This window comes from Rattus rattus, chromosome 7 (genome assembly GCF_011064425.1).
Source record: "Rattus rattus isolate New Zealand chromosome 7, Rrattus_CSIRO_v1, whole genome shotgun sequence".
In the NCBI taxonomy this organism is placed as follows: domain Eukaryota; kingdom Metazoa; phylum Chordata; class Mammalia; order Rodentia; family Muridae; genus Rattus; species Rattus rattus.
The window spans coordinates 24,953,148-24,978,515 of NC_046160.1; the positions used below are offsets into that span (position 1 = coordinate 24,953,148).

General features: G+C 39.9%; 1 protein-coding gene across 5 annotated transcripts in view; it reads right to left on the reverse strand.

The window, feature by feature from the left end:
* Ncoa1 (nuclear receptor coactivator 1) overlaps nt 1–25,368 on the reverse strand; it is a 101,779-nt gene that overhangs the window by 44,136 nt on the left and 32,275 nt on the right. For all 5 annotated transcript variants that reach the window (XM_032909088.1, XM_032909091.1, XM_032909086.1 and 2 more), the window contains exons 7-11: nt 23,880–23,975; nt 19,448–19,588; nt 10,531–10,678; nt 7,971–9,300; nt 4,848–5,028 (exon numbers count right to left, since the gene is read on the reverse strand). In XM_032909088.1, the coding sequence (XP_032764979.1) occupies nt 4,848–5,028; nt 7,971–9,300; nt 10,531–10,678; nt 19,448–19,588; nt 23,880–23,975 (1,896 nt within the window). The remainder of the gene's footprint in view (nt 1–4,847; nt 5,029–7,970; nt 9,301–10,530; nt 10,679–19,447; nt 19,589–23,879; nt 23,976–25,368) is intronic.

The following is a 25,368-nucleotide window of genomic DNA, read 5'->3' on the forward strand; positions in this document are numbered from 1 at the left end:
GAGCTAAGCGAGGTTGGTTGTAGAGCTGGCCTTCTGTGTTGCTTTCTCACAGAGACCATGATGCCACACTGCAGTGTGAAAAGAACGATTTCATGTGTCTATTCATTCCCCAGGGTTTATAGGGGAAGAGCTGTCTAGAGTCCACCACTGCTATAATGCTTGGAAGCCGTTAAACTACAACACAGCCTCATTTAGCTTCTTCTAATATTACTTTTGGAAACCAGTTTACTACATGCAATTCTTATCCCTTTCTCTCTCTTTTTTCCCCTCTTTCTTTTTTCTTCTTTCTTCCTTTTTATTTGCTTGTTTGCTTGCTTGAAGCAGGGTCTCACTATGAAGTCCTGGTTGACCTAGAACTCATTGTATAGACCAGGCTGGCCTCAAACTCAGAGATCCAGCTGTCTCTGCCTCCTAAGTGCTCGGAGTAAAGGAGTGTGACACTGTCTGGCTGTTCTGCTTTCTTTTATAAGCAGGTCTTTATTAAAGTTGTGATAGTCTCTGGCTCTATCTTCTCAGTCAGTGCTCCTGTACTGCTCACTGGGCAAGCTCTGTGCAAGTTTTCTCAGTTCTAGAAGCCGTCTCTGTGTTGGTCAGGTGGCTTCTGCACACAGTGAAAAGGGTCTTTATTTATCCACGTCTTACGTCTTCTTTCTGGGCATTCAGTGTCTCCTGAGAAAACCTCTCCATTCCCTCACACTTGATAGGGAAGAGGAACAGGAGTTCTAATAAATTAATGCATAGATTTTTATTTTACCTATTTATTTAGTCCCATGTCTTACTGGATTCCCACCTGGGCTAGATTCTGGAGGCTTTCAATTTCAGTTCCCAGAAACTTTGATTTCAAACATTTATTTATTATTATTTGCTTTTTAGGGTCTTATGCAGTTCAGGGTAGTTTCTATATCACCATGCAGGTGAGGATGACCTTGAATCCCAGATCTGTACCTCTCCATTGCTAGAATTACAGGCATGAGTTACAGTGCCCAGTTCAGCCATTTCATCAAAATTCTACTTTGTATCTCAAACAGGGTAAGACTCGGAAATTCATTTCTTTGTTAATAAATGGAATGTAAAGCTTGAACTTAGCCTTCTGACTCTTCCTCTAGAGGTCCTGACTTCTGAAAGGTCCAGTGAGAAGGAAGTAAGTGAAGACCCATGTTGGAACCCATTCGACAAGAGGAGAGGATGGAAGAATTCTAGAACATTCCAGAGGTTTGCTTCACTTTCAAGGTCACACAGTGGTTTTATCATTAATATTTTTTTTCTAATTTTGAAATCTGATATGTGAAAAAAATTGCAAATTCCATGAATTGCAAGTATTTTAATATTAGTCTATTTTATTTAGAAGAATGCTAACCAGTAGTGACATATTTTAACACTGTGGTCTCCTAAATAATATTCCATGAAAAACTCATTCTATGTGGTAATGCATATTACTTGAGAAAAGCAATTCTATAATATAGAGAATTTCAGAAATGCTTGTTAAAGAAATATGAATTGATTTCTCTAATTTAAAACTATCTGGAAACTTTAATAGCCAAGTAAAATTTCATCAGGAAATAATGGGCATGCAGTAGTTGTTTAGGGTATTTTGAAACAGAATCTTTTCTTTTTATAATTTATAAAACTATTATATTTTTGGTTGTGAGTCTAGCCTTTAATGGCTGAGCCATCTCTCCAGCCCGGCACACTCTTTCATGATAAAAGTCTTGGAAAGGTCAGGAATTCAAGGTCCATACCTAAACGTAGTAAAAGCCATATACAGCAAACCAGTGGCTAACATTAAACTAAATGGAGAGAAACTTGAAGCAATCCCACTAAAAACAGGGACTAGACAAGGCTGCCCACTCTTTCCCTACCTATTCAACAAAGTACTTCAAGTCCTAGCCAGAAAAATTGAACAACAAATGAGGTCAAAGGGATACAAATTGGAAAGGAAGAAGTCAAAATATCACTATTTGCAGATGATATGATAGTATATTTAAGTGACCCCAAAAGTTCCACCAGAGAACGACTAAGCCTGATAAACAACTCCAGCAAAGTGGTTGGATATAAAATTAACTCAAACAAATCAGTAGCCTTCCTCTACTTAAAGGATAAACAGGCTGAGAAGGAAATTAGGGAAGTGACACCCTTCATAATAGTCACGAGTAATATAAAATACCTTGGTGTGACTCTAACCAAGCAAGTGAAAAATCTGTATGACAAGAACTTCAAGTCTCCTAAGAAAGAAGTTGAAAAAGATCTCAGAAAATGGAAAGACCTTCCATGCTCATGGATTGTCAGGATTAATATAGTGAAAAAGGCCATCTTGCTAAAAGCAATCTACAGATGCAATGCAATCCCCATCAAAATTCCAATTCAATTCTTCATAGAGTTAGAAAGCAATCTGCAGATTAATTAGGAAAAGCAAAAAACCCAGGATAGTGAAAACTACTCTCAGCAATAAAAGAACTTCTGGGGGAATCACCATCTCTGACCTCAAGCTGTATTACAGAGTAATAGTGATAAAATCTGTATGGTATTGGTACAGAGACAGGCAGGTAGATCAATGGAATAGAATTGAAGACCCAGAAATGAACCCGTACACCTATGGTCACTTGATCTTTGACAAAGGAGCTAAAACCATCCAATGGAAAAAAGACAGCATTTTCAACAAATGGTGCTGGTTCAACTGGAGGTCAGCATGTAGAAGAATGCAAATTGATCCATTCTTACTGCCTTGTGCAAAGCTCAAGTCCAAGTGGATCAAAGACCTCCACAAAAAACAAGAAACGCTGAAACTAATAGAAAAGAAAGTGGGGAAGAGTCTTGAACACATGGGTACAGGGGAAAATTTCTTAATAGAACACCAGTGGCTTATGCTCTAAGATCAAGAATCGACAAATGGGACCTCATAAAATTACAAAGCTTCTGTAAGGCAAAGGGCACTGTCATCACGACAAAATGGCAACCAACAGATTGGGAAAATATCTTTACCAACCTTATATCTGATAGAGGGCTAATATTCAAAATATACAAAGAACTAAAGAAGTTAGACTCCGGAGAATCAAATAACCCTATGAAAAATGGGGTTCAGAGCTAAACAGAATTGTTAGCTGAGAAATGCTGAATGGCTGAGAAGCACCTAAAGAAATGTTTAACATCTGTAGTCTTTGGGGAAACGCAAATCAAAACAACCCTGAGATTCTACCTCACACTAGTCAGAATGGCTAAGATCAAAAACTCAGGTGACAACAGATGCTGGCGAGGATGTGGAGAAAGAGGAACACTCCTCCATTGTTGGTGGGATTAAAGCCTGGTACAACCACTCTGGAAATCTGTCTGAAGATTCCTCAGAAAATTGGACATAGCACTACCTGAGGACCCAGGTATACCATTCCTGGGCACACACCCAAAAGATGCTCCATTATGTTCATAGCAGCCTTATTTATAATAGCCAGAAGCTGGAAAGAACCCAGATGTCCTTCAACAGAAGAGTGGATACAGAAAATGTGGTACATCTATACAGCTATTAGAAAAAATGACTTCATGAAATTCTTAGGCAAATGGATGGAACTAGAAAATATCATTCTGAGTGAGGTAACAAAAGAACACAAATGGTATGTACTCACTGATAAGTGGATATTAGCCCAAAAGCTTGGAACACCTAAGAAAAAATTCACAGATCATATGAAGCCCAAGAAGATGGAAACGAAAATGTGGATGCTTCATTCCTTCTTAGAAGGGAGAACAAAATACTCACAGGAGGAAATACAAGGACAAAGAGTGGAGCAGGGACTGAAGACAAGGTCATCCAGAGACTGCCTTACCTGGGAATCCATCCCATATGCAGCCACCAACCTCAGTCACTATTGCTGATACCAAGAAGTGCTTACTGACAGGAGCCAGATATGGGTGTCTTCTGAGAAGATCTGCCAGAGCCCTACTGATACAGATGAGGATGCTTGCAGCTAACTAACCATTGGACTGAACAAGGAGTCCCCAATGGAAGAGTTAGAGAAAAGACTAAAGGAGCTGAAGGGGTTTGTAACACCATAGGAAGAACAACAATATCAACCAACCAAATCCCACCAGAGCTCCCAGGGACTAAACTACTAACCTAAGAATACACATGGAGTGACCCATGACTCCAGCCATATATGTGGCGGAGGATGGCATTGTCCAGCATTAGTGGGAGGAGAAGCCCTTGGTCCTGTGAAGGCTCATTTCCCCATTGTAGGGGAATGCCAAGATGTTGAGGTTGGAGTGGGTAGGTGGGAGTGGGAACACCCTCATAGAAGCAGGGGGAGGGGGATAAGAACATGGGCAAGGGGGGGGGAAAGGGGATAACATTTGAAATGTAAATACATAAAATATCCAAGAAAAATAAAATTATAAAAAAAGACTAATATTCAGGAGAGATATTTGAAAAACATGCCGTGACCCAACAGTGCATTTCTGAGTGTTGTTATGTGTACTCTGGGTAAGAACACAAACCTCTCTCCTTACCACCAACCACTCACTGTAACAACAACTACAAAAGAAGGGGTTCTACTACATTAGAACTATCCAAGATTGGGTGTCTGCAGTCCTCGTACTTAGAAAGGAAGGCAGAAGGATCAGTGTTCACGCTCATTCTCGGCTACCAAGCAAGTTTGAGACTACTCTGGGATTCATCAGGACTCAGTCTAAAAAAATGCACGATGAGTTCTTATGTCTAAAGACAACTGTTTCATGTTTAGAGTGGCATTGTGAAAAGATGTTTCATTCCTAACAGACAAAGTGTTCGCAATAATGGAGCAAGACAAAGGGTTAACCCACAGTCCAACTAAACACTTAAAGTGACTGGCTTCCCCAGCACGTACTGTTCAGCCTGGGAGCAGATCTGGCAGGGGTGGGCTGAAGTGAAGCGGGCAGGATCTCCGACTTGATGTTCACACCGGGGACCGCACCATCCATCCTGTCTGTCTCACACAAGCCCGGCAACTGCGCTGCCTTCTCCAGTGTGGGCAATAACTGATCAAACTGGTCAAGGTCAGCTGTAAACTAAGAGGAGAAACAACAGTTAGAAGAAATGTGCTTTATGTTTTCATCTGAGGGAATGTAGAACAAAGGTGTTTTCTTCAACTCTAGAAACCAAATTGGCAGAGACTGAATTAAGAAGAGATAGGAGTGAGACTTTATTGAAATTACATCTTCTGGTGCATGCCTAATCCTAGCGCTCAGGAGGCAGAGACAGGGGGATCTCTGAGTTGAAGCCCACCTTGTTCTACAGAGCAAGTTACAGGATAGCCAGAGCTATACAAAGAAACTCTGACATAAAAAGCAAACAAAAACACATCAACAAAAAGAGGTTACATGATATCTATTCAACTAGGGAAAATCTAGACTATGACATAATAGTAATATATTATAGACTACAGTAACATTTATATCTAGTATAGCTTGATAGGAAGTGTGGATATAAGAGAAGGATGGGCTGGAAAGATAAAAAGATGACATGCTATGATGCATCGTGGTGCTTTGTTTTTCTGTCTTAGCTTTCAAAATTCTGTAGTACAAATTTGTATTATATCTTTTTAAATATAAAAGGAAAAATTTTTGTGGAAAAATTTTTTTTAAAAGTGTGAGAACTTCAAAGATCTCAGAAAACCCAAGAATTTCACAGACTAGAGAGTCTGTCTGAGGTTATAGATATAAAAAGAAAGAACTTTTAGAGTAGTAGTATACTACAGTACTGTGGGATAATTAATTAGCACAAATGTCAACCCATTTCTGTTTCACCATTTTATTGAACTAATTTTTCCTTTTAGATTGTGTAAGTAGAATTCCAAGTATGCCCTTTAATATCCCTTTATATGAACATGTCACAATGAAATTATCCATTCTCTGTAATGGAGTTTTGGGCTATTTCTAGTTTTTGGCTACTATAAGTAATGCTCTGTGAACAGTTTAAGCTTGTCTTTTATTACACATGTGTAAGAAGCACAAACCACATGGGAAAAATGGACAAATTCAACCATATTAAAATAAAATTTGCTTCATAAAAACCAAGACAAAACAAAGTAATGAGAACACCCCCCCCCCAATGAAACCACAAGCCACAGTGCAGAGGACGCCTGCGACGTATAACCAGCAGTGGACCACTCCTCAGACACACGAGGGACACTTACACAGAGGCCAACAGACAGAGGACAGCACATTCAAAAATGGCTAGACTGGCAAGTTACAAAAGAAAGAAAGTATCTAAATGATCAATGGTCATTTATCAGAAAATGTAAAGTAAAACTATGAACTACTACATATAGCTCCTAGAATGGTTTAATTTAAAAGACTGACAATACCAAGAACTACCAAGGATAGAGAACAAAGACAAGGAATGGGAAACAAAGACGAGTAGAGTGGGAAAACCACACACCTACTAACAATGAGTGTATGCACAATTTAGGATTATGCAATTCCACTTCTAAGTATAAACTCAACAGAAATGTGTGCACATGGCCACTGAGACAGATGTATAAGCATATCTGATATACAGTGACATGATTTTATAAAGATATTTTAAATTTTAATTTTCAAGCTTGATAGTTTTAATATACCTAATGTTTAAGACTGTGTTTCTGCTTAAAAATATTAGTTTTTATTGTATTAAAATTATGGGTTAAAACATACAAGTAAAGAGACACTGAAAATACAGAGAGCTTAGCCCAGGGTAGTTAAGAATGTTCCCAGGTATAGAATGTATTAAGGAAGAGAGATAGTTTAAGAGTCAGGGAAAAATGAAGCTGCTTGAGGAAATTCAAGGGCCTGAGCATCCTGAGTGTGGCCCTTGTCTCCCAATGGAGAGTCCTAATGAGCTGCCCTGTGAATGTGCCATTTAGTTGTGAAGGGCTCTCTACCTACATGACGTGAAAGCTCTTAGAAGGAAAGGGACTCTTTTATGGCATTCTTTCACAGTTTATAAGCAATTGCTCAATAAACAAATCTGCCTTTTAACTTTCATACCAGCTCCACCATAGATGCTTCTAACACTTATGAACAGCTTCTTTTCACTTCTGTCTTAGGACATGTTGAGTAAAGGCAGTGACCTGCTACCCAGAATAGCTAAGTTCCCGCCTTCTACTGAGGGTGCTCAGAAGCAGAAGACAGGAAAGAGGCTTAGGAGCCGCCTTCAGCAGGCCAGCCTACCTGTGTCCTCACACCTCTCTCTTATTTCATGGACATCAGAGCTTCCTCAAATTAGCTGTTACCCATAATCCTTTGAAGAACTTCCTTCAAAATGCATATATTCCTGGATTCTGTCCTGGAATGGTGTTACTATATGAAGTTGGGAGGAGGGGATGAAGACAGGTGTACTTTAAAATGTCCTGAGACACTGGGTGTGGCCACACAAGCCTTTAATCACAGCAGAGGTAGAGGAGTCTCTGAGTATTCAAGGCCAGCCTCGTCTACATAGTCAGATCCTATAGCTACTACATATACTACATATATATCCTAGAATGGCTTACTTTAAAAGACTGACAATACCTGAAACAGTCTTAAGACGTGAACTCCATCTATAGAAAAACAGTAGAAGGAATAGAGAGGAAAGAAAGAAGGCCATCATTTAAAAAAATGACACAGGACCATTGCAGCCTCTAGAGTTTTACAAGGAATGCCTGAGGGCACTCCATGGCTTCAACCTCTATGTCAATGGTTTTCAACCTTTCTAATGCTGTGACCTTTTAATACAGTTTCTCACACTGTGGTGACCCTCAACCATAAAGTTATTTTCATTGCTACTTCATAACTATAATTTTGCTACTGTTATGAATTATAATGTAAATATCTGACACGCAGGCTATCTGGTATGTGACCTACAGGTTGAGAACTACGCTCTGAGAAGAGAAGACAGGATAAGAGCCCATCCAGATCTAGTCTAGAGAGGGAGTAGAAAAGGCAAAACGGAAGAAATAAAAGCCCATTCTATGAAGCAAGGATTCACCCACCTGGCTCTGGGACTCGAGTTTAACCTCCTCGGGAGCAGGTTTGGTCACTGGGGTTGGGTTTGTGTTACAAGGATCCATCTGCTCTTTCTTCTCCACTTTGACCTTTACGTCATCCAGGCTCAGGTTTGGAGTGGATCTTAAATCTTTCTCATCTTTGTCTAAAAGGTAGCGTAGGAGCTGATGGTCTTTCGACTCTTTTTTCTTTGAAGCGTCCAGTTCTAGTTTTATGCTGGCACTCCCCTGGGCCTGTCCAGACACTGACAGAGCAGTAGAAGCTGACGCACTGTCCTTCTTTTCGGGTTCCACAGACAAGGTGGTGATGTCTGAGGGGCTGCCCTCCTGTAAAAGCCGATGCAGAATTTTATGCCGCTCAGTCAGAGAGCTGTGGGAAGAGGGACAAGTACCTCCTGAGGGGTTAGAGGAGGCGGAGCTGGAAGTGCCAGTGCAGGACAGGACGTCTTTGCAGCTCGTGTCTATGTCGGCATGCCGTAACTGCTGCTCTGCGGTCGTCGTCAATAGCTGTACTAGTTTGTGACTAGTTTGAGAGTATTTACTGTCTCCATCTGAGAGTCTGTCATTGTTATGCAGAAGTCCTGAGTCCAGAGGCTTGCCTTCATTAGCACTGTTGTCTGACTGAATCATTTCATTTAAAATGGATGCAATCTCTTTGCTGTCTTTGGACTCGGCTTTTGCTGGTTGCATACTTAATCTGCTAGGTGAATTCTGTGAGCTCATCTGCCGAAGGACTGGAGAGCCGGCAGAGAAGCCAACAGAGTTATTGGGTCCTTCATTCATACCTTGTAAAGATGTTACTGGGATATTGGAATAGGATCGGTTATTATTACTACAGGCACCGCTAGTGATGCCAACCGGGGAGCTTAATGTTGGAATATTTGGAGGAAATGAATTGTTTGACATCCTGGCCCTTGTTGCCAAGCCAGAATTAGCTTGTCTCCTCGGAGACATGAACTGTGCGAGGGAAATTCCTGTACCTTCCATAGGAGAATTATTGAGGTTTAAAGACGGATTACTGCTCTGGGAACCTGCCTGTCCCTGGCTTAAGGCAACGCTGGCTACAATCTGATTGCCAGGTGAGCATCCAAAGCTCCCTTGGCTGCTGCTAGAGTTACTGTGACTGCTGCCGCTGTTAAGGTCTGTGCTCTGCTGGCGGTTTGCTCTGGCAGAGACCATGTTGTTGTTGGATGGTGGCAACGTGGATGAACGGGTCACACCATGGGCTGGAGAGATACCAGGATTGACTGAGGGGTTTATTCGGGGAATTGACATTCCAGAATTAGTGTCATCTTGAGGAGAAAGCCCACTGTGCTCCCTAGGGGAAAAATACATTATTATTCAATCATTTTAATCTGCTTTTATTAGATTTTCATAATGATATTATAAGAAAGGCCATCAGCCTCATTAATGTTCCAAACTATCAAGTAGAGGTTCTGCATCGCCCTAAATTAAGAGAATCAGGGACCTGCCACTACCACTGAGAGGGGCAGCACCACTTCCTAGGAAACGGTGCCTAAGGATTCCTACGTCAGTGACAGCTTCAGTGCTGTGAGAAACAAATTGGTGTTGGGAAAATATGCAATAGATATATTAATACGCTTATCTAAGATTAATATAAACAATTATGATTGCAGTGATAATTTACTTTGAAGGAGAAACTTCCCACACCTTTATTTAGAAAACATTTTATTTATGGCTCCCCTGTTACAGCTTTTAAGTATTTCAACTCCAAAGAGGAAGACTGGGTAAGGAAAATACTGTGTTGCTGATGCAAAAATTAAAGAGGGTGATATGTAGACATAGCAGATGTTTTGGAAGAGAAATCACAATATGAAAAAAAGAACTGTGCTAATTCCACTCACAAGAAAAATTTCAACTAAAACTAGAAAAAGTCAGAATACTGAACCCAGGTTTAACTGAGCTCTTTACTCAAATGTGTAACTATGACAACAGATTTGTGACTGGCATTACCATGTTCCAATGCGCAAAACATCAGATGGAAAAAGATGAAGTGAGGGGGAAATGTCTTTGTTCTTAATGCTAAATTATATGCACTTATAACTTAGGGCCTCTTAACAAACAACAGCATAAAAGGACAATTTCATGATTTGCTATGTGCATCAGTATAGATCTCACTTAGAAATAGGGAACAAATTAAAAGCAATACTGAAAGACTTCAAGTTGAGAGTTTAATGAGTAAGGCTTCTATGATAAACTGTCAACTTGAACTCAAGGGCCATAGATGTCCTAATAAAGCGCATTTAAAAACAAAATAGCAATGCTATCAACTTTGGAATCTCTTCTAAGGCTGTTATGTGCTCATGAAGAATGTTGTAAATTTTTAGGCACCATTTTGTTTTCACCCCCTAAAAAATGATTTCTCAGTCCCACCTTTCCTGTCTCCCTTTATGAACAACAAAGCTATTAGGTAACAAAACTCTAAAATCCAATATGGATATACTAATAGATAATTAATATTAATTATGGATATACTCATCAAGCTATTCTTATGCTAACTTAGAATTTCTCTCCAAATAAATAGTACCTGTCGATGATATGAATTCCCATGATGAAAGGCTGCATGTCAGGACTTTGAGGGTAGCAAAGTTTACACTTGGTGTGGGCGCTAAGCATTGTCCCATCATTCAATATGAATCTATAGGATGGGCTGGAGGCAGTGCCACGAGTCATCACTGTGTCAAACAGAAGAAAAACCTAGTTAAAATTCTGACACTTGAACGCTGGGCAAAGGAGAGTTACCAAGTCTTATTTCTAGCAAGAACCTCATTGAAAATGCCCTCCCAATTGTTGCCTTCTCTGACTCAAAGAACAGTTCAGAGATTTGGGGAAGGGGGATTCCAGCTAAGATATACCACTTGACGGACTTCAACAGTCTAATCTGAATGGCCGCCTCTTGACATAAAGTAGGATTGTGACAAACACCAACCTAATAAAATCTTAAATCTTTCTATACTGGGCGAGTTATCCAAATTTATTGTCTCCATTTAAAATACTGGGAAGTACTTTTCTGCCTTTTGCCTTTAGTGTTATCTTTAACAAGTTCTCTTTTATTATCTTTGGCTGCCTGGTGATTTACATTATAGCTCTACTGAGATATAGTTCACATACCATGAAATTCACCCTTTCTGTTTTAAGTGGTTTGCAAAGTTCTTCATTTACTGAGGAAATCAAATCCCTTAGGTCCCCTCTGACAAATTATTACACATATCTATATTATTTTAATGTTATAATTTTTGGGCTTGCCATATAGCCCAAGTTGGCCCCAAATAGTCACTCCTCTTGCCTCAGCCTGCTAAGCACTAAGATTAAAAGCCTGTTTAATGAGCAAATTAAGATAAAACCAATGCCTACTAGTAAGGGGGAAACGTAGGCTGTCAGTGAAATACTTTACAAACAGTATCACTCAACTTCTGTCTTAAACAGCAAGTAAGAGCGTAACCACTGCGGGAAGTGCTTGTGAATTGTGTAGACACTGTCCAAGACTGAAGAACTGAAATGTCACTCATGTTTTAGTAACACCATAATTCTATCCTGACACTTTCTAGACTCAGCAATAGAAAAGTTAAAAAGATCAAACCCACCAAAATACAGGAACTATGATCACAAATGCCTGCTAAAGTTTAGTTTGTAAGAAAGATGTTGAGGACATTTTACTTCTTGAGGTAAAGTCTCTGCATATAGCCCAGACTGGCCATATAGCCCAAGTGGGCCCCAAACACTCACTCTTCTTGCCTCGGCCTGCAGAGCACTAACATTAAAAGCCTGCTCAGTTACATTTTAAATATCACTTAGAAGAGACGTAAAATGGTCAATAAATATTTTTTCAAGCTACATACTACTGGAGAGAAGAGAAGAGATGTTCTCTTTTTATCTCGGGCATCCAGCATGGACTGGGGAGAGAGAGGCTGTCAGGCACCAGGATGACATCTGCCTAAGTGCAGAAATCAGGACGGAAAGTGCACTTTCAGCTAAGTCACTGCCCTGCTGGCCAAATGTAGTTTGTGGAGAAATTAGTATTTAATAAGAAAATTAAGGATCTAAAGAATCTTTAATGGATATTGATAATTTCTGTGGAAGGGTATAGGCAAATTTTTGTTATAGTAAGTCCTCAAATTATATTAACAATCCAAACTGTTTATATCTTCAAATAATATGCATTTAGAAAAACACAACTTCAACAGAAAAGTGGCATTATATAATCCACTATTAACATTAGATTTTAAAGGGCCAGAGAAAACAAATAACAAATCTTACATGATTTTACTTACTCCATTTCCCACTAAGGTTCTTGTTCATTTTGCAAATCTCCTTATAACATAGGGGGATGGACAGTAGCCACTTTACAGAGCTGCTCTGCTCAAGACAGCAGCATGAGCCTACATGTGGTCATTTGAAATTAAATATAAAATTCACTTCCTCAGTCACACTACCTACACTCTTAGTCCTTGATGCCCACATGGAACTAGCGGCTACGATGCTGACTTTCAATTTCAACACTGTTCCTTCTTCACAAATGTCTCTCCAAGTACCTTTTACAAAGCATGCTTCAGTAGCTAGTGTAAGGGCTATGTTCTAGCCTGCCTTGTTTTCTACTCCCCACTGACCTTTACGCTATGCTCTGCAATAAAGGAAGCGCTGGCTGATTGATCTTCAGTCTGGAGCTTGTGTAATGGAACTGGGCTAATATTAGCATGTGACTGAATGTTCTTTCTAAAGAACACATTTTCAATCTTAGGTATATTTTCAAAACACTTATATCTCAATTTATGTTCTTACTTTTATAGGAATCAAGACTTAATTTTATAAAGGAAATTAATTAAGAGGAAATTCCTTATTGATCATCTATTGTAAATGAGAAACAATCAGAAACTTGGGATAACATGGGAACCTTAGGATATTTGATGTGGATTATAAAAACAATCTTTGATTAGTTAGGCTGCCTAAACTTAAGATTCTAGCTAAAGCTGTAAAAAAATTTAAAATTTGGATAACAAATTAAATATCATATTTAGAGTTTTGAAGTTATTATAGATGATAATGTATGGATTATAATTTATTGAGAATTATTCTTTGAAATGAGAAAAAAGGTAGTTATTTAATATAGCAAAGCTTCCTTGAGGATGGGGAGGGGAACACCAATATAGAAGGGGAGAGGAAGGGGTTAGGGGGATGTTGGCCTGGAGACCGGGAAAGGGAATAACAATCGAAATAAGAAATACTCAAGTTAATAAAGATGGAGGGAAAAAAAAAGCTTCCTTTCTTTTTTCCCTGGTAATGGGAATCCAGCTCAGACTCAAACATGTTAGGCAAATACTCAGCTTTTAAGCGATAAAAGCCCTAATTCTTAAAAATTCGACTTACTAAAACCTGACTCTAGTTAGATGAGATTCTGATGTCTGTTTGGTCATAAGCAGATAGTAAACAGGAGGTCACCATGAGCAAAGAAAGGAGTAAGGCTAGGAGTCAGGTCCACACTTGACCTCTCTTGCTCTGTGTAAGTCTAGGATTTAATGAGAATTGACCTTTCCCATGTCAGTTATTCACCACTAAAATGGAGCCAGTGATGTTATGAGGCAATATCTAGTGAGGATGCTAGTCCGCACTAGGGTTTGAGTGACTACTTTCTGCATAACCAACAAAGAAAAATAAGCAGTTTCCAGAGTACAAATGGCCCAGATAACATACATTTAATCAATTCCTAACCTTTATATTAATGCACCAGAAGGCGGATAAGGTAGCCGCCGTGGCTCACTATAGACACAACTGCATAAACATTTATTTTGTACCCCATAGAGTCCCTTTAACTGGCTTCAGGGTTAGGTTTGGAATTTCATTTTCATCCAAGGTCTCATGGTCTTGCTTCTGATCAAAGTTTTTGCCAAATACTCAGCAAATATTTTGGTCTCTGACTTCCTTCTTTTTAAAATTTATTTTGAGACAGGATCTTACTACTTAGTTCAAGTTGGCCTCAAACTCACTGTCCTGCTCCCTCACCCTCTTGAGTGCTAAGTTACACACACAGATGTGTGAGCAAGCCCAGCCTAATTCCTGACGTGTGTGTCCCTTAAAGCATTTAGCTGGAAGGACTATAACTACAGCGGCACTGCTGACATCTGGGAGTCCTCTGCTAAAAGCAAAGATGTCTTTCCTTGTTTAACTTCGTCTCAGAAATGGCCTCAAGTAAGAAGAAACAAACAAACCAACCTTCCCTGGCCAGACCAACTGTAGAAGTACAGTTATTTAAGAATGTGATCTTTCCTAAAGCACTAGGTGCTTTCTGGACGCCAACCAACTGAACAAGGAGCAAATGTTGGCAGCGCCAGACCTAGGGAGTGTTTCCCTAGAGAGAAGAATAAACAAAGCAAAGCAAAAGGCTGCTCTTAGGTAAAGAAAAACGTTACTCCTACATGGACGTTCATTCTCTCTCCTCCTTCTGCATATTCTAAGATTTTAAAATTACCAATATAGAATAAATTCTGTTCAGTTCATCAACATTTCTATAGGAGGCAAGTAAGTTAATATTTAAAAATTTTCAATAAAGTTTGAAATAAAAAAGATTTTTGGTCATCTGAACTTTGATATTAACTACATTATCTTAAAAAGCATTTTGGGTAATCGTTAATGTGGGCATTTAGTATTTTATGGAAACTTCTAAACTTCCTGATAGCATTAACCCCACTTGTGACATATGTATGTTGATGTGTTATTTTACACACACACGCGTGCATGCACACACAATTGTGAGATTTTTTTTTTTTTGAGACAGGATCTCACTCTGTAGCCCAGGCAAGCCTCAACTTGTAACAATCCCCTTTTCTTAGTCTCTTATATGGTAGAATTACAGGCATGAGTCACCATTTCTAGTGCTCTATTTTGTAAGTATAAAGTTAAGGTAACAAAAAATGACCAATGAATTAATAAAAATAAAGTTATTTTTAGTTCTATTACTGAAGTAAAATTTTATTAATACAGAACTGCAAAGACATGTAAGATTATATTATTTATATAAACATCTGAGATATTTAAAAGATAAGAAATTATGACCTATTATTAAACTATAATTAAACAAAGCTTTTATAAAATTACTTTGTAGGCCATACATACATAAATACATACATACATCTCAGCACTTCCCACTGAGGGAAAATAAGTATCCTGAGTAGAAGAGTTTAAACGGTACCTTTATTGTAGAACTTTTGGGAACTTAAAATACCTTACCTATGCCATGAGAACAGGAGAATAGAGCATCTATCATACTCAATTAAACACAAACAACACTTCCTGGTTACAGATGTTAAAAATCTTGTGAAACCTAGCTTCATATTTTCCAGATTTCTCTGCAAGACAGCATTTTCCCCTCAGTCTCATCTAATAGTACAGTGTATTGTCAGGAAATCTCACTTAGCAACTGCATTGGCAACCACTGCATCCAGGACACCGTGAAGTGCCTGTTCTCATCTTTCTTCAAAGCACTGGTCTGAACTGAACAGAACCTGTGAATCTTCTCCAAACCATCTCCACTCATATTAGCTTTCTCCAATTTAAAGTGCCTCGAGTGGTTTTAGTACCCACTACTTTCCCGAGTCTCAGCGCAGAGCCATGGCTTCAATCTTGCTCAAGCAAGTGTTCCTATGTGTTCTTGGCTGGGATGTGGTTACAAATGTGTCCCTGGAAGATGAAGCAGTAAGCATCATTTGAAAATACTTTATGATCTGGGTGTGGTAGTCTGCTGTTGGGATTCCAGCACTTGAGAGGTAGGGGCAAGGTCAGAAATTCAAGGTCTTTCTCAGCCACATTAATAGGGTTGAGACCAACAAGCCTGGGCTACAGCAGAGTCTGTGTCAAAAAAAAAAAAAAAAAAAAAGCTGGGGAAAGCACTAACATAGTTTGTATGAAGCTTCAGGTTCAATCTCTAGCACTAAATACCCCCCAACCCCCCAAAAACAGACAGACAAACAAACTAAAATATAAGTTGTCTTAGCCCAAAGCAGCCAAAACCAACCAACCAACCACCAACCAATCAAAACCATCACCACCTCCACTACCACCACTACCATCACCACCACTACCACCACCACCACCAAACAATTTACACAATGGAATACTACTCAGCTATTAAGAATGAGGACATCTTGAGTTTTGCAGGCAAATGGATGGAACTAGAAAATATCATCCTGAGTGAGGTAACTCAGACCCAAAAGGACATGCATGGTATGTTCTCACTAATAAGTGGATATCAGCCAAAAAAAAAAAAAAAAAAAAAAAAGTACAGAATACCCACGATACAAGGGCCCAAGTAAGGACACCTCAGTCCCACTTGTGAGGGAGAAGAAAGCAACCACAAGAGAGTGTGGGGAGGGAGGAGGGACAGGGGAGAGAAAGGGGGATGCAGGTTGAGGGAGAGGGCAACATGATCTGGTATTGGGTGGGGGAAAAGGACTGAAGCCCTGAGGGCCAGCAGAAAGAATGGAAACAGGCGACCACGGGAGGAAGGAGGTTGGGAGGACCCTTGAGAATGTACCAGAGACCTGGGAAGTGAGAGACTCTCAGGTTCAAAGGGGGGGGGGTAGATGAAAGGCCTTACAGTGGGGAGAGGGAACTTGTTGAGCCTATCTCCAGCAGAAAGACAGAGAACCAAGTGTGGAATGGGGTTGCTATCCCACAGTCAAAACTCTGACCCATAATTCTTCCTGTCTGAAAGAAATGCAGGGATGGAAATGGAGAAAAGTCAGAGGAAAAGAAGGTCCAGGGACAGGACCTGACACCCTTACTGAGGTATGGGGCATTCACAAAAAAGAGACTTATCATGATTGTCCTCCGAAAGATCCAACAAGTGGTTGAAAGAGTCAGCTGCAGATATGTGCACCAACCATTGAACAGAAGCTGCTGACCTGTCTGGTTGAATTAGGGAAAAGCTGGAGGAAACTGAGGAGGAGGGCGAACCTGTAGGAGGACCGGCAGTCTCAATTAACTTGGACCCCTGAGATCTCTCAGACACTGGATAACCAACCAGGCAGCAGACGCCAGCTGAGATGAGGCCTCCAACACATATACAGCAGAGGATTCCTGAGTTTGGGTTCAGTCAGAGAAGATGTACCTAAGTCTCAAAAGACTGGAGGTCCCAGGACGTTTAGCAGTCTGGTGGGGTGGGTGGATTAGGGAGGGAGGAGGTATAGGATGTGGAACAGTTGGAGGGTAGACTGGGAGGGTAATAAAATCTGGAGTAAATAAATAAATAGAAATGCCTCATGAGGAAAAGGAGATGGATTACAATTCTTCCTCTTGCAAAGTTTGGAGCAGAGACTGAAGGAACGGCCATTTAGAGCCTGCCCCACATGTGGCCCATATATACACAGCCACCAAACTAGATAAGATTGATGAAGTTGCAGGCTGACAGGAACCGGATGTAGATCTCTCCTGAGAGACACATCCAGAGCATGTCAAACACAGAGGCGAATGCTAGCAGCAAACCACTGAACTGAAAATAGGACCCCAGGTGGGGGAATTAGAGAAAGTATTGAAAGATCTGAAGGGGCTTGCAACCCCATAAGAACAGCAATGCCATCCAACCAGAGCTCCCAGGGATTAAACCACTACCCAAAGAGTACACATGAACAGGCCCATGGCTCAAGCTGCATATGTAGCATAGGGTGGCCTTGTTGGGCACCAAAGGAAGGAGACCCTTGGTCCTGCCAAGGTTGGAACCCCAGTGTAAGTGAATGTCTGGAGGGCAGGGAGGTGGAAGGGGGTGGATGGGAAGGGGAACACCCTTATGGAAGAAGGGGAGGGGGAGAGGATAGAAGGCTTATGGACAGGAAACTGGGAAAGGAAATAACATTTGAAATGTAAATAAAAATATCCAATAAAAAAACAAAAACAAAACAAAAACCAAAACCAAACAAACAAATTCTTTCTTTTTACACTGTCCCCTAAATTATTGTATTTTGTATGCTGATAGGTTAGTTATTTATTAGATCTTAATTAACCAAATTCATAGAGACTACTAATAGTTTATAAACTATGGCTCTTTTGTATCTGTGTGGAGCTTAATCATTTGGACAATAAATACCATTTCACCTTAGTGGAAATGTATACAAATTTTAGGCAAATGAAATTAAGTTTCTCAGGTCTGCTTTAGAAGGTTCGCCTTGGAAACTATGGCAAAAAATCAAAGACCCATATACACTTCATACATTCGGTAATGAGTGGAAGCCATGCTCTAAATCCCAAACCTATTCAAAAGCCAAGCACTGTGGCATAAAGGAAGTCCAAAGTCATAATTAGAGGGAATCCATCATTTTTACCATGGCTTCCAAGCTAGGAGGTAGGACTGCCTGAGAGAGTTAAAAATAATGTAGATTTTTGGTTTTTATAACAAAACAATCTTGAGGAGTATCATAGAATTTAATAAGGAGCCCTCTGAAGAACTACAACTTTAAGATATATATATATATCTTACAAAGAAATTCTTTCTATTAGGAAGCAACTAACCTGTAATGTAACGAATGACACATCATCAGGAAACTAAGACAGAATGTTATGAAGGAAATGTTATTATGGGGAAAATGTTAAAATTAACAAGGGTGTGAGAATAATTTAGTTGTATTTTAGGACTAGCAATCGGTAGAGACTATCAGCTTAAAGCTTACATCAAAGAAGGAGTACTAGGCTACCATACATGATAGCATTTTCTAGTGCACAGACAATGGCTTAATTCTGAATCTCTGTGAACTTTCTGACCTTGATTCACAAGTCATTTCCCCTACCTTTCCTTACCACTGCCAGATTTCTTACGGGCATGAGATACTTGTTCTGTGCTTCCACAGACCTCCTAGACGTGGTATTTGACAGTTAATGCCACCGGGCATAGTTTTAAATTTAGAACTTCAATCTACATCAGAAGATACATATTTCAACACTCATCAAAATTAAAATGAACAGTAATAAAGCTCTCTGACACACTTGTTTTCTTGGGGAAAATCTTTAAGAGATAGACAAAAAAATTCTTGCTCTCTCAAATTATCATGAAACTTGAAATTGCCTTTTAATAGTTATACTTCTATTATCACACTGATTTTAGAGCTGTCCTATATTCTCCTAATATATTCTGGGAAAACCTGCTTCCTAGCCATCACTGTATCCCTGGCACCTTATATACATAGTGTTCTATGCATGTAAGGAACTGGACACATCTGCTGAATGAATGGATGGATGAATGAGTGAGTGAGCGACTGCCACATGACATCCTCGTCTTTAGGATGTGCATCCTGGGCTTCAGGATCCATTCATGAGTTACTTTGCTTACCCATTTCTTCCTTTCCTAAGACTTATTACAGAGTTGTAATTTGGAGAAAATACTTATCAGCTATCAACTCCAAGAAGAGTTTCTCAATAGCAACACACAGGTTAAGGGGGAAAAAAAAACAAGACAAAAGTGTTACCTTCTTGAAACAGCTGTCGGGCATAAGATGGCTCTCTGCCCTGAGGTTGGAAAAAAGCATAGATACATTTCCTTACTAAATCTTCCCAGCCAGTCCTGCCAGCAGCTCTCAGGGAGCTAGTGTCAATAGAGATGATTTTGCCTGCACGGAGAAAGAATGGTAGGATCTTGATTATAAATCATCCACATTTTAAAATCACCAGCTATATCTAATGAATATTCTCTTTCCAAATATTTGAGAGTCAAAACCAGTAAAAAGGACCATTTCTACTCGCTTCATATATTATAGTATATATTAGAGCACACTAGAGACATGACACAGACTGTGCGGTCTTGGATTGCTATGCACTACTGTGCCAGATTCAGCTCTACGCAGGGTATAGCTCCGTTGGTCCAGCACCTGTCTATGATGCATGAGGCTCTGGGCTCAGTTCCTAGTACTGCTAAACAGGGCATGGTGGCACATGCCTGTAATGTCAGCACTTGGGAGATGGAGGCACACAAGGACCAGAAGCTCAAGGTCATCCCCAGCTACAATTAGCTGACGTCGGCCTGGGCTTCTTGAGGTCACAATCATAAATAAACAATCCCTCCAGTATGGAGCAACCGAAACCATCTGAAGTTGTTGAAACACCGAATTCAAGCCCCCAGGCCTGTGTGGATTCCACTTTCTGCACACTGTCCCTCTGTACAGCTTTCTGCATCCTGAGGAGTAACTGCACTGCTCCAAGGGGACAGAGGACCATTATTGTATCAGTCTAGTTTAAGCTGTTTCCCAGTGACTAAGTGGGGAGACTATGAGAAAGAAGCAAGCTTTCCTCACTGTTTTAAAACCTCTGGTTAATCTCTATAGGCAATTCTACAACAAAGGCAAGAAGCAATAAAAGTGGACTCAGAAAAGGCACTAAATCAAAACCTAAAGATTTATGAGGCACCATACTATTGAAATAGTGTTTTATAAATTCCAGTGGTAATTTGCTAGAGTTATCATATTTGGTCAGATTCCCTATTGTCCCTGAGGGAGTTCTGTGTAAGTTATTTCTCAGTGATTTTTCAGGCCTATTTTTATTATATACGCCCATAAGAGCCTGAGCTCAATATCCTGTACTTCCCTACCCTGCTAGTCTTTTCTATCACCCATTATTGTGAGGCTTCTGTATTTTTTGGAAAGAGTAAATGAAAAGCTGGTATTGCATTGCTATCTAAACTTGAATTTCCTTAATTTAATAATTAATTTAACAAGGCTGAGCACTTTCCATGTTTATTCAATATTCATGTTTCTTCTATGAATTCCTGATTTTATTTACTCCTCTTGATACAATCAAGTCAAGCCTGTCCTATGTGTGTGCTTCTTCATTTAACTAAAATCACAGTTCTCTCCTCTTCCCTCAATCTGGCTTTCTAAGTAATAAAATACCCATTAGCGTTCCCTTAACTCGTTACAGTCTGGGATCTAATGTAGTGACATTGCTACTGTTACCTAATCTTCATCATAATACATAATAGTCCTCGCAGGCAATGACCAGGGTGTGTGTTCATGTTCATGTGTGTGTGTGTGTGTGTGTGTGTGTGTGTGTGTGTGTGTGTGTGTGTGTGCTTGTGTAAAGTGCTCTATAAGATAGCAAGGGAATCTGGAATTGTGGAAGAGAAAGTGATTGTTTTCAGCAATAGCACTAAATGGTTAGGCTATGTAAAGAACTCTGCCTAGAGAGAGAACCATGAAGAGTTTGCTTTAGTACATCTACTTACCAAATGGAAGTTGAACCAACCACTAATCAACCAAACAGAAGACAACAAAGACAAGAAAAAAATCACAATTCAATCTTTCCCAATAGAAGGCTTTTTAAAAATGTGGCATGAACATTTATAGTTCTAAAAAGTACCATTGAAATGAAGTATTTAATATTTACCTTACTGTCCTATTATTTCAGTGAATTCTACTCTATGATATAATAAAACACTAGCTTTCCTAGTTCTCTGATAGCCTGGTGTGAGAGGTGCTGTGGTCAAAGGTAACGTGATAGAAAGAAAGTACTTCATTAGGGATAAACACTTTCACTGCCAGCAATTACCGTTTCTTACTCATAAAACAAGTACGCCGGTATCAGTTATTTTCAAAAAAGTCTTATTTTGAATTATTTAAAAATTTATTTTATGTGTACATGTACTTGTGCACATGTGAGTCTGTTTCTTACGTGTATGCCTGGTGTCTTTGGAAGCTGTAAGAAGGCATCAGATCCTGTGAGACTGAAGTTATAGACAACTTTAAGTGGGCATGTGATGCTGGGAATCAAACCTGGGCCCACTGTAAGAACAGCCAGTGCTCTTAACTTCTGAGCCACCTTTCTAGACCCTGGAATGTGTTATTTTTGAGGTCCCTTTTAGTTGGTCAATTATTGTGAATCCCAGGAGTTCATTTTCTTATTTTAAGTGTCATGATTATTTTTATTGACTTACATGTAAGATGCAGCAGAAAATTTAATTTAAATTCTTTGATTTAATGCAGTATTTAACATAGAAATGAGAATAAGTTGAAAAGTACTGTTCACAAACTATCTTACTACCATTTTGTGCATATGTGTGTTTGTGGGTGTAGGCAGATATGCCATGGGGCATGAATAGTCCATGAGGTCAGTGGACAAGTTAGTGGCCTCAGGACTCTCCTTCCACCTTCATGTGGGATTGGGGATGGAGTTCAGGCTGCCATGCTTGTGTCAAGTGCCACCCTATGGCTCTGTCACTACCTTTCATTCTCTCATGTCTGACATACACTGTGCAGCCAGACAAATGTCCTTCCCAGCAGCTTTTCAGTCTCATAAAAGCCCAATCTAGCTTCTTTCCATATCAATCAGTTTCTGATAAAAAGGCCAGTTTTCTTTGTCAATGAAACCTATTTTCTTCCATATAAAATATCCCTGGCTTTCAATAAGGCTTTGTTGGACTTTTCCAGTGTTGCTCATGAAAGAAACTGGGAGTGAGAACTGCCCATGTGGCAGAGGGAGAAAAGGACGGAGGGAGAGAGCGAGTGAGCTGCAGTCTCTCTCTCCACGCTCCTGGGCCTCTCCGTAGCTGCTTTGTTTGCTTTCATATTTGGGCTAATTGACCACCCACCATCTTTTTGGGAAGAGTATTTGGACTTTATCTTAAAAACACATGAATAAATCATATAACATAAGAGTATCAGATTTCTGAAACTTAAAAAGTTGTTAAAAATAGAATAGAATCTTTAAAGTATGGTAAAAGAATGCACATTAAAATGGACAAAGAATAAATTAAGTTGAAGTAATTTTAAAATTTCTGCTCAAAAATATATGCCTATTATCTATCTCTGGTTTAAACTTAGGAACGTGTCCAGGAGCTGCATCTCAGAGTATGTGAAAACATGACTGTCAGTTTGAAGATAAATTAACCAGGAGGAAACTGTGACAAACTGTGAACAACAGCTGCAGTTTGCTCTAGATGGGAACCAGATCTTAACTGGCACTTTTTGAAGAAGAAAGTATAATTTTCAGGTACTCTCCTGTTACACAATGCAGCCCTACTGTCCACCTCAGTCCTGCTAATGTTAGGGCTGGTCTACCTATTTCTTGGGTCAGGAGTGCTCACTGTAAACCAAGGCCCTGCCACGCTGACCACTTCTGACACTTACGCTTAGGGTGTGTGGCACTTCTTCATGGTCCAAGGTCTCAGTATTAGCTCAAACCTCAGTAAGACCTTTTAGAATGACCACCTAATTTCAAAAAGGATCTCCAAAAGTATAGCACTCACTTTCTATTTGTTTGAGATAAGGCCTTGCTATGTTGCCCAGGCTTGTCCTAATGTGTGGACTCAGGCACACAACCGCTTCAGGCCACCTAGGAGCCGGGACAGTGATGTTCCTACTGTGGTCACCATTGGTCCTTACTAACCATATGTGGGGAGCACTCGCACTCATGGCACCACTTCTGCTGACTCAAGCGGTGCGTGCTGAATAGACTTTAAACAAGAACTAGGAACATAGCCAGATACATTACAATGTTTTACGTGTATTCGTTTATAATGTATACGTGTGTCCATGTGTATGGTTCTTTCCTTCCTACATGGGGGCTCGAGGGTCAAGTTCAGGTTGTTAGGCTTGTAACAACCCACTGATCCCTCTGGATGCCCCCACCAAATATATTTAAAAACAGTATTAAGCCCACTATATCCAATTATAAATGTATAGATTCATATATTAGCAAATTCATATTTCTTTAAAAATTTAATCAAGGAGATTCATGATCGCATAGACATATCCATGGGAACATTGTTAAGAACTGGTCTCTACAGCATCTGACTGTCAATATGAAGATGACTATTTAAAATGCTTTCTATATAAGACCGGGAAGCAGACAATTGGATATAATCGGTGTACATCATTAATAGCTAAGAAACATTTTTAACTTTGTGAATACCTGTAGTATCTTGCTTGGTCATAAAGGATTCTACACCTGTAATGGCTGGAGGCCGAGGTAATCGTCGAGCAATACAAATCAAACACGACTGGAAGTCTGCCCAAAACAAGAACGGAAAATTGAACGAAGTATAGAGAAAATGTCTACATCAATTACTTGAAAGGTTTTTTTTTTTTTTAAAAATCACATGTTTCAGGATTTACTGCTGTATTAGAATCACTCTAACATAACAGCATAGAAGCAGGAAGATCCCGGGCAACATTAATTAGAAAGTAAGCCGGAGTAAGGCTCCCTTCACTGAACACTTGCACATCAACTGTAGGAGACAGGTGATAACAGCCACAGTAACAGTTCTGGTTCCACGTAAGCAACACAGTTTTGTTGTTGTTGTTTTCACTGCTATGAACTAAATTCAAGGGACTTAGATCTGCTAAGCATATGCTCTGTCCCCAGTACTACTTTTACATTAAATTCATGTATGAATGCTCTGCCATGCTTACATGTCTGCACTGTGTGCATGCAGTACCTACAGAGGCCAGAAAAGGACATCAGATCCCCTGGAACTGTAGTTACACACAGTTGTAAGCTGCAATGTGGATGCTGGGAATCGAACTTGGGTCCTTTAGAAGAGTGCTCTTAACTTTGGACACATCTCTCTAGCCTTCTGTGCTGGCTAGCTTTATGTCAATTCAACACAAGCAAGAGTCATCAGAGAGGAAGGATCAACAACTGAAAAAAATGCCTCCATAAGAAAAGGCTATAGCCAGGCCTGTGGGGCATTTTCTTAATTAGTGCATAGGGGAGGGCCCAGCCCATCGTGGGTGGGGCCATCCCAGGGCTGGGGGTCCTGAGTACTATAAGAAACCAGGTAGCAAACCATGATAGCAAGCCAGTAAGCAGCACCCTTCCATGACACCTGCATCAGCTCCTGCCTCCAGGTTCCAGCCCTGTTTGAGTTCCTGTCCTGACTTCCTTTAATGAAAGACTACAGTGAGGAAGTGGAAGCCAAATAAACCCTTTTCTCCCCAAGTTTCTTTGGTCAGAGTATTTCATCACGGCAATAGTAACCCTGAGTAGGACATCCCTTAACAATGTTTTAAAAAGAGTTTTATTGTCAATACTTACCTGCGTCAGTACTTCATGCTACATACTATTCTCATAACTACTATAAAGTAATGATCATAGAACAGAACCAAGATTTACAGCTGAAGTGGTAAGACTTTGGTCTTGACCAAAGACTTGTTAGAGGAGGAGAGGGGTCAGGGTCTATGTATCCAGGCTGGGGTGATTTCACTTTAGAGACCTAAGTAATATAAGATTTATTTTGTTGATTCAATAAAGAGTGTGATCTATTGAAAGACTGTAGGTTTATATTCCAACATGGAATCACTTGGGGGACTCTATATATCCCAGAAAGAGCCTTACAATGTAACTCAGACTGGCCGTAGAATTACTATGTAGACTAGGCTGGCCTCAAAACTTGCAATCC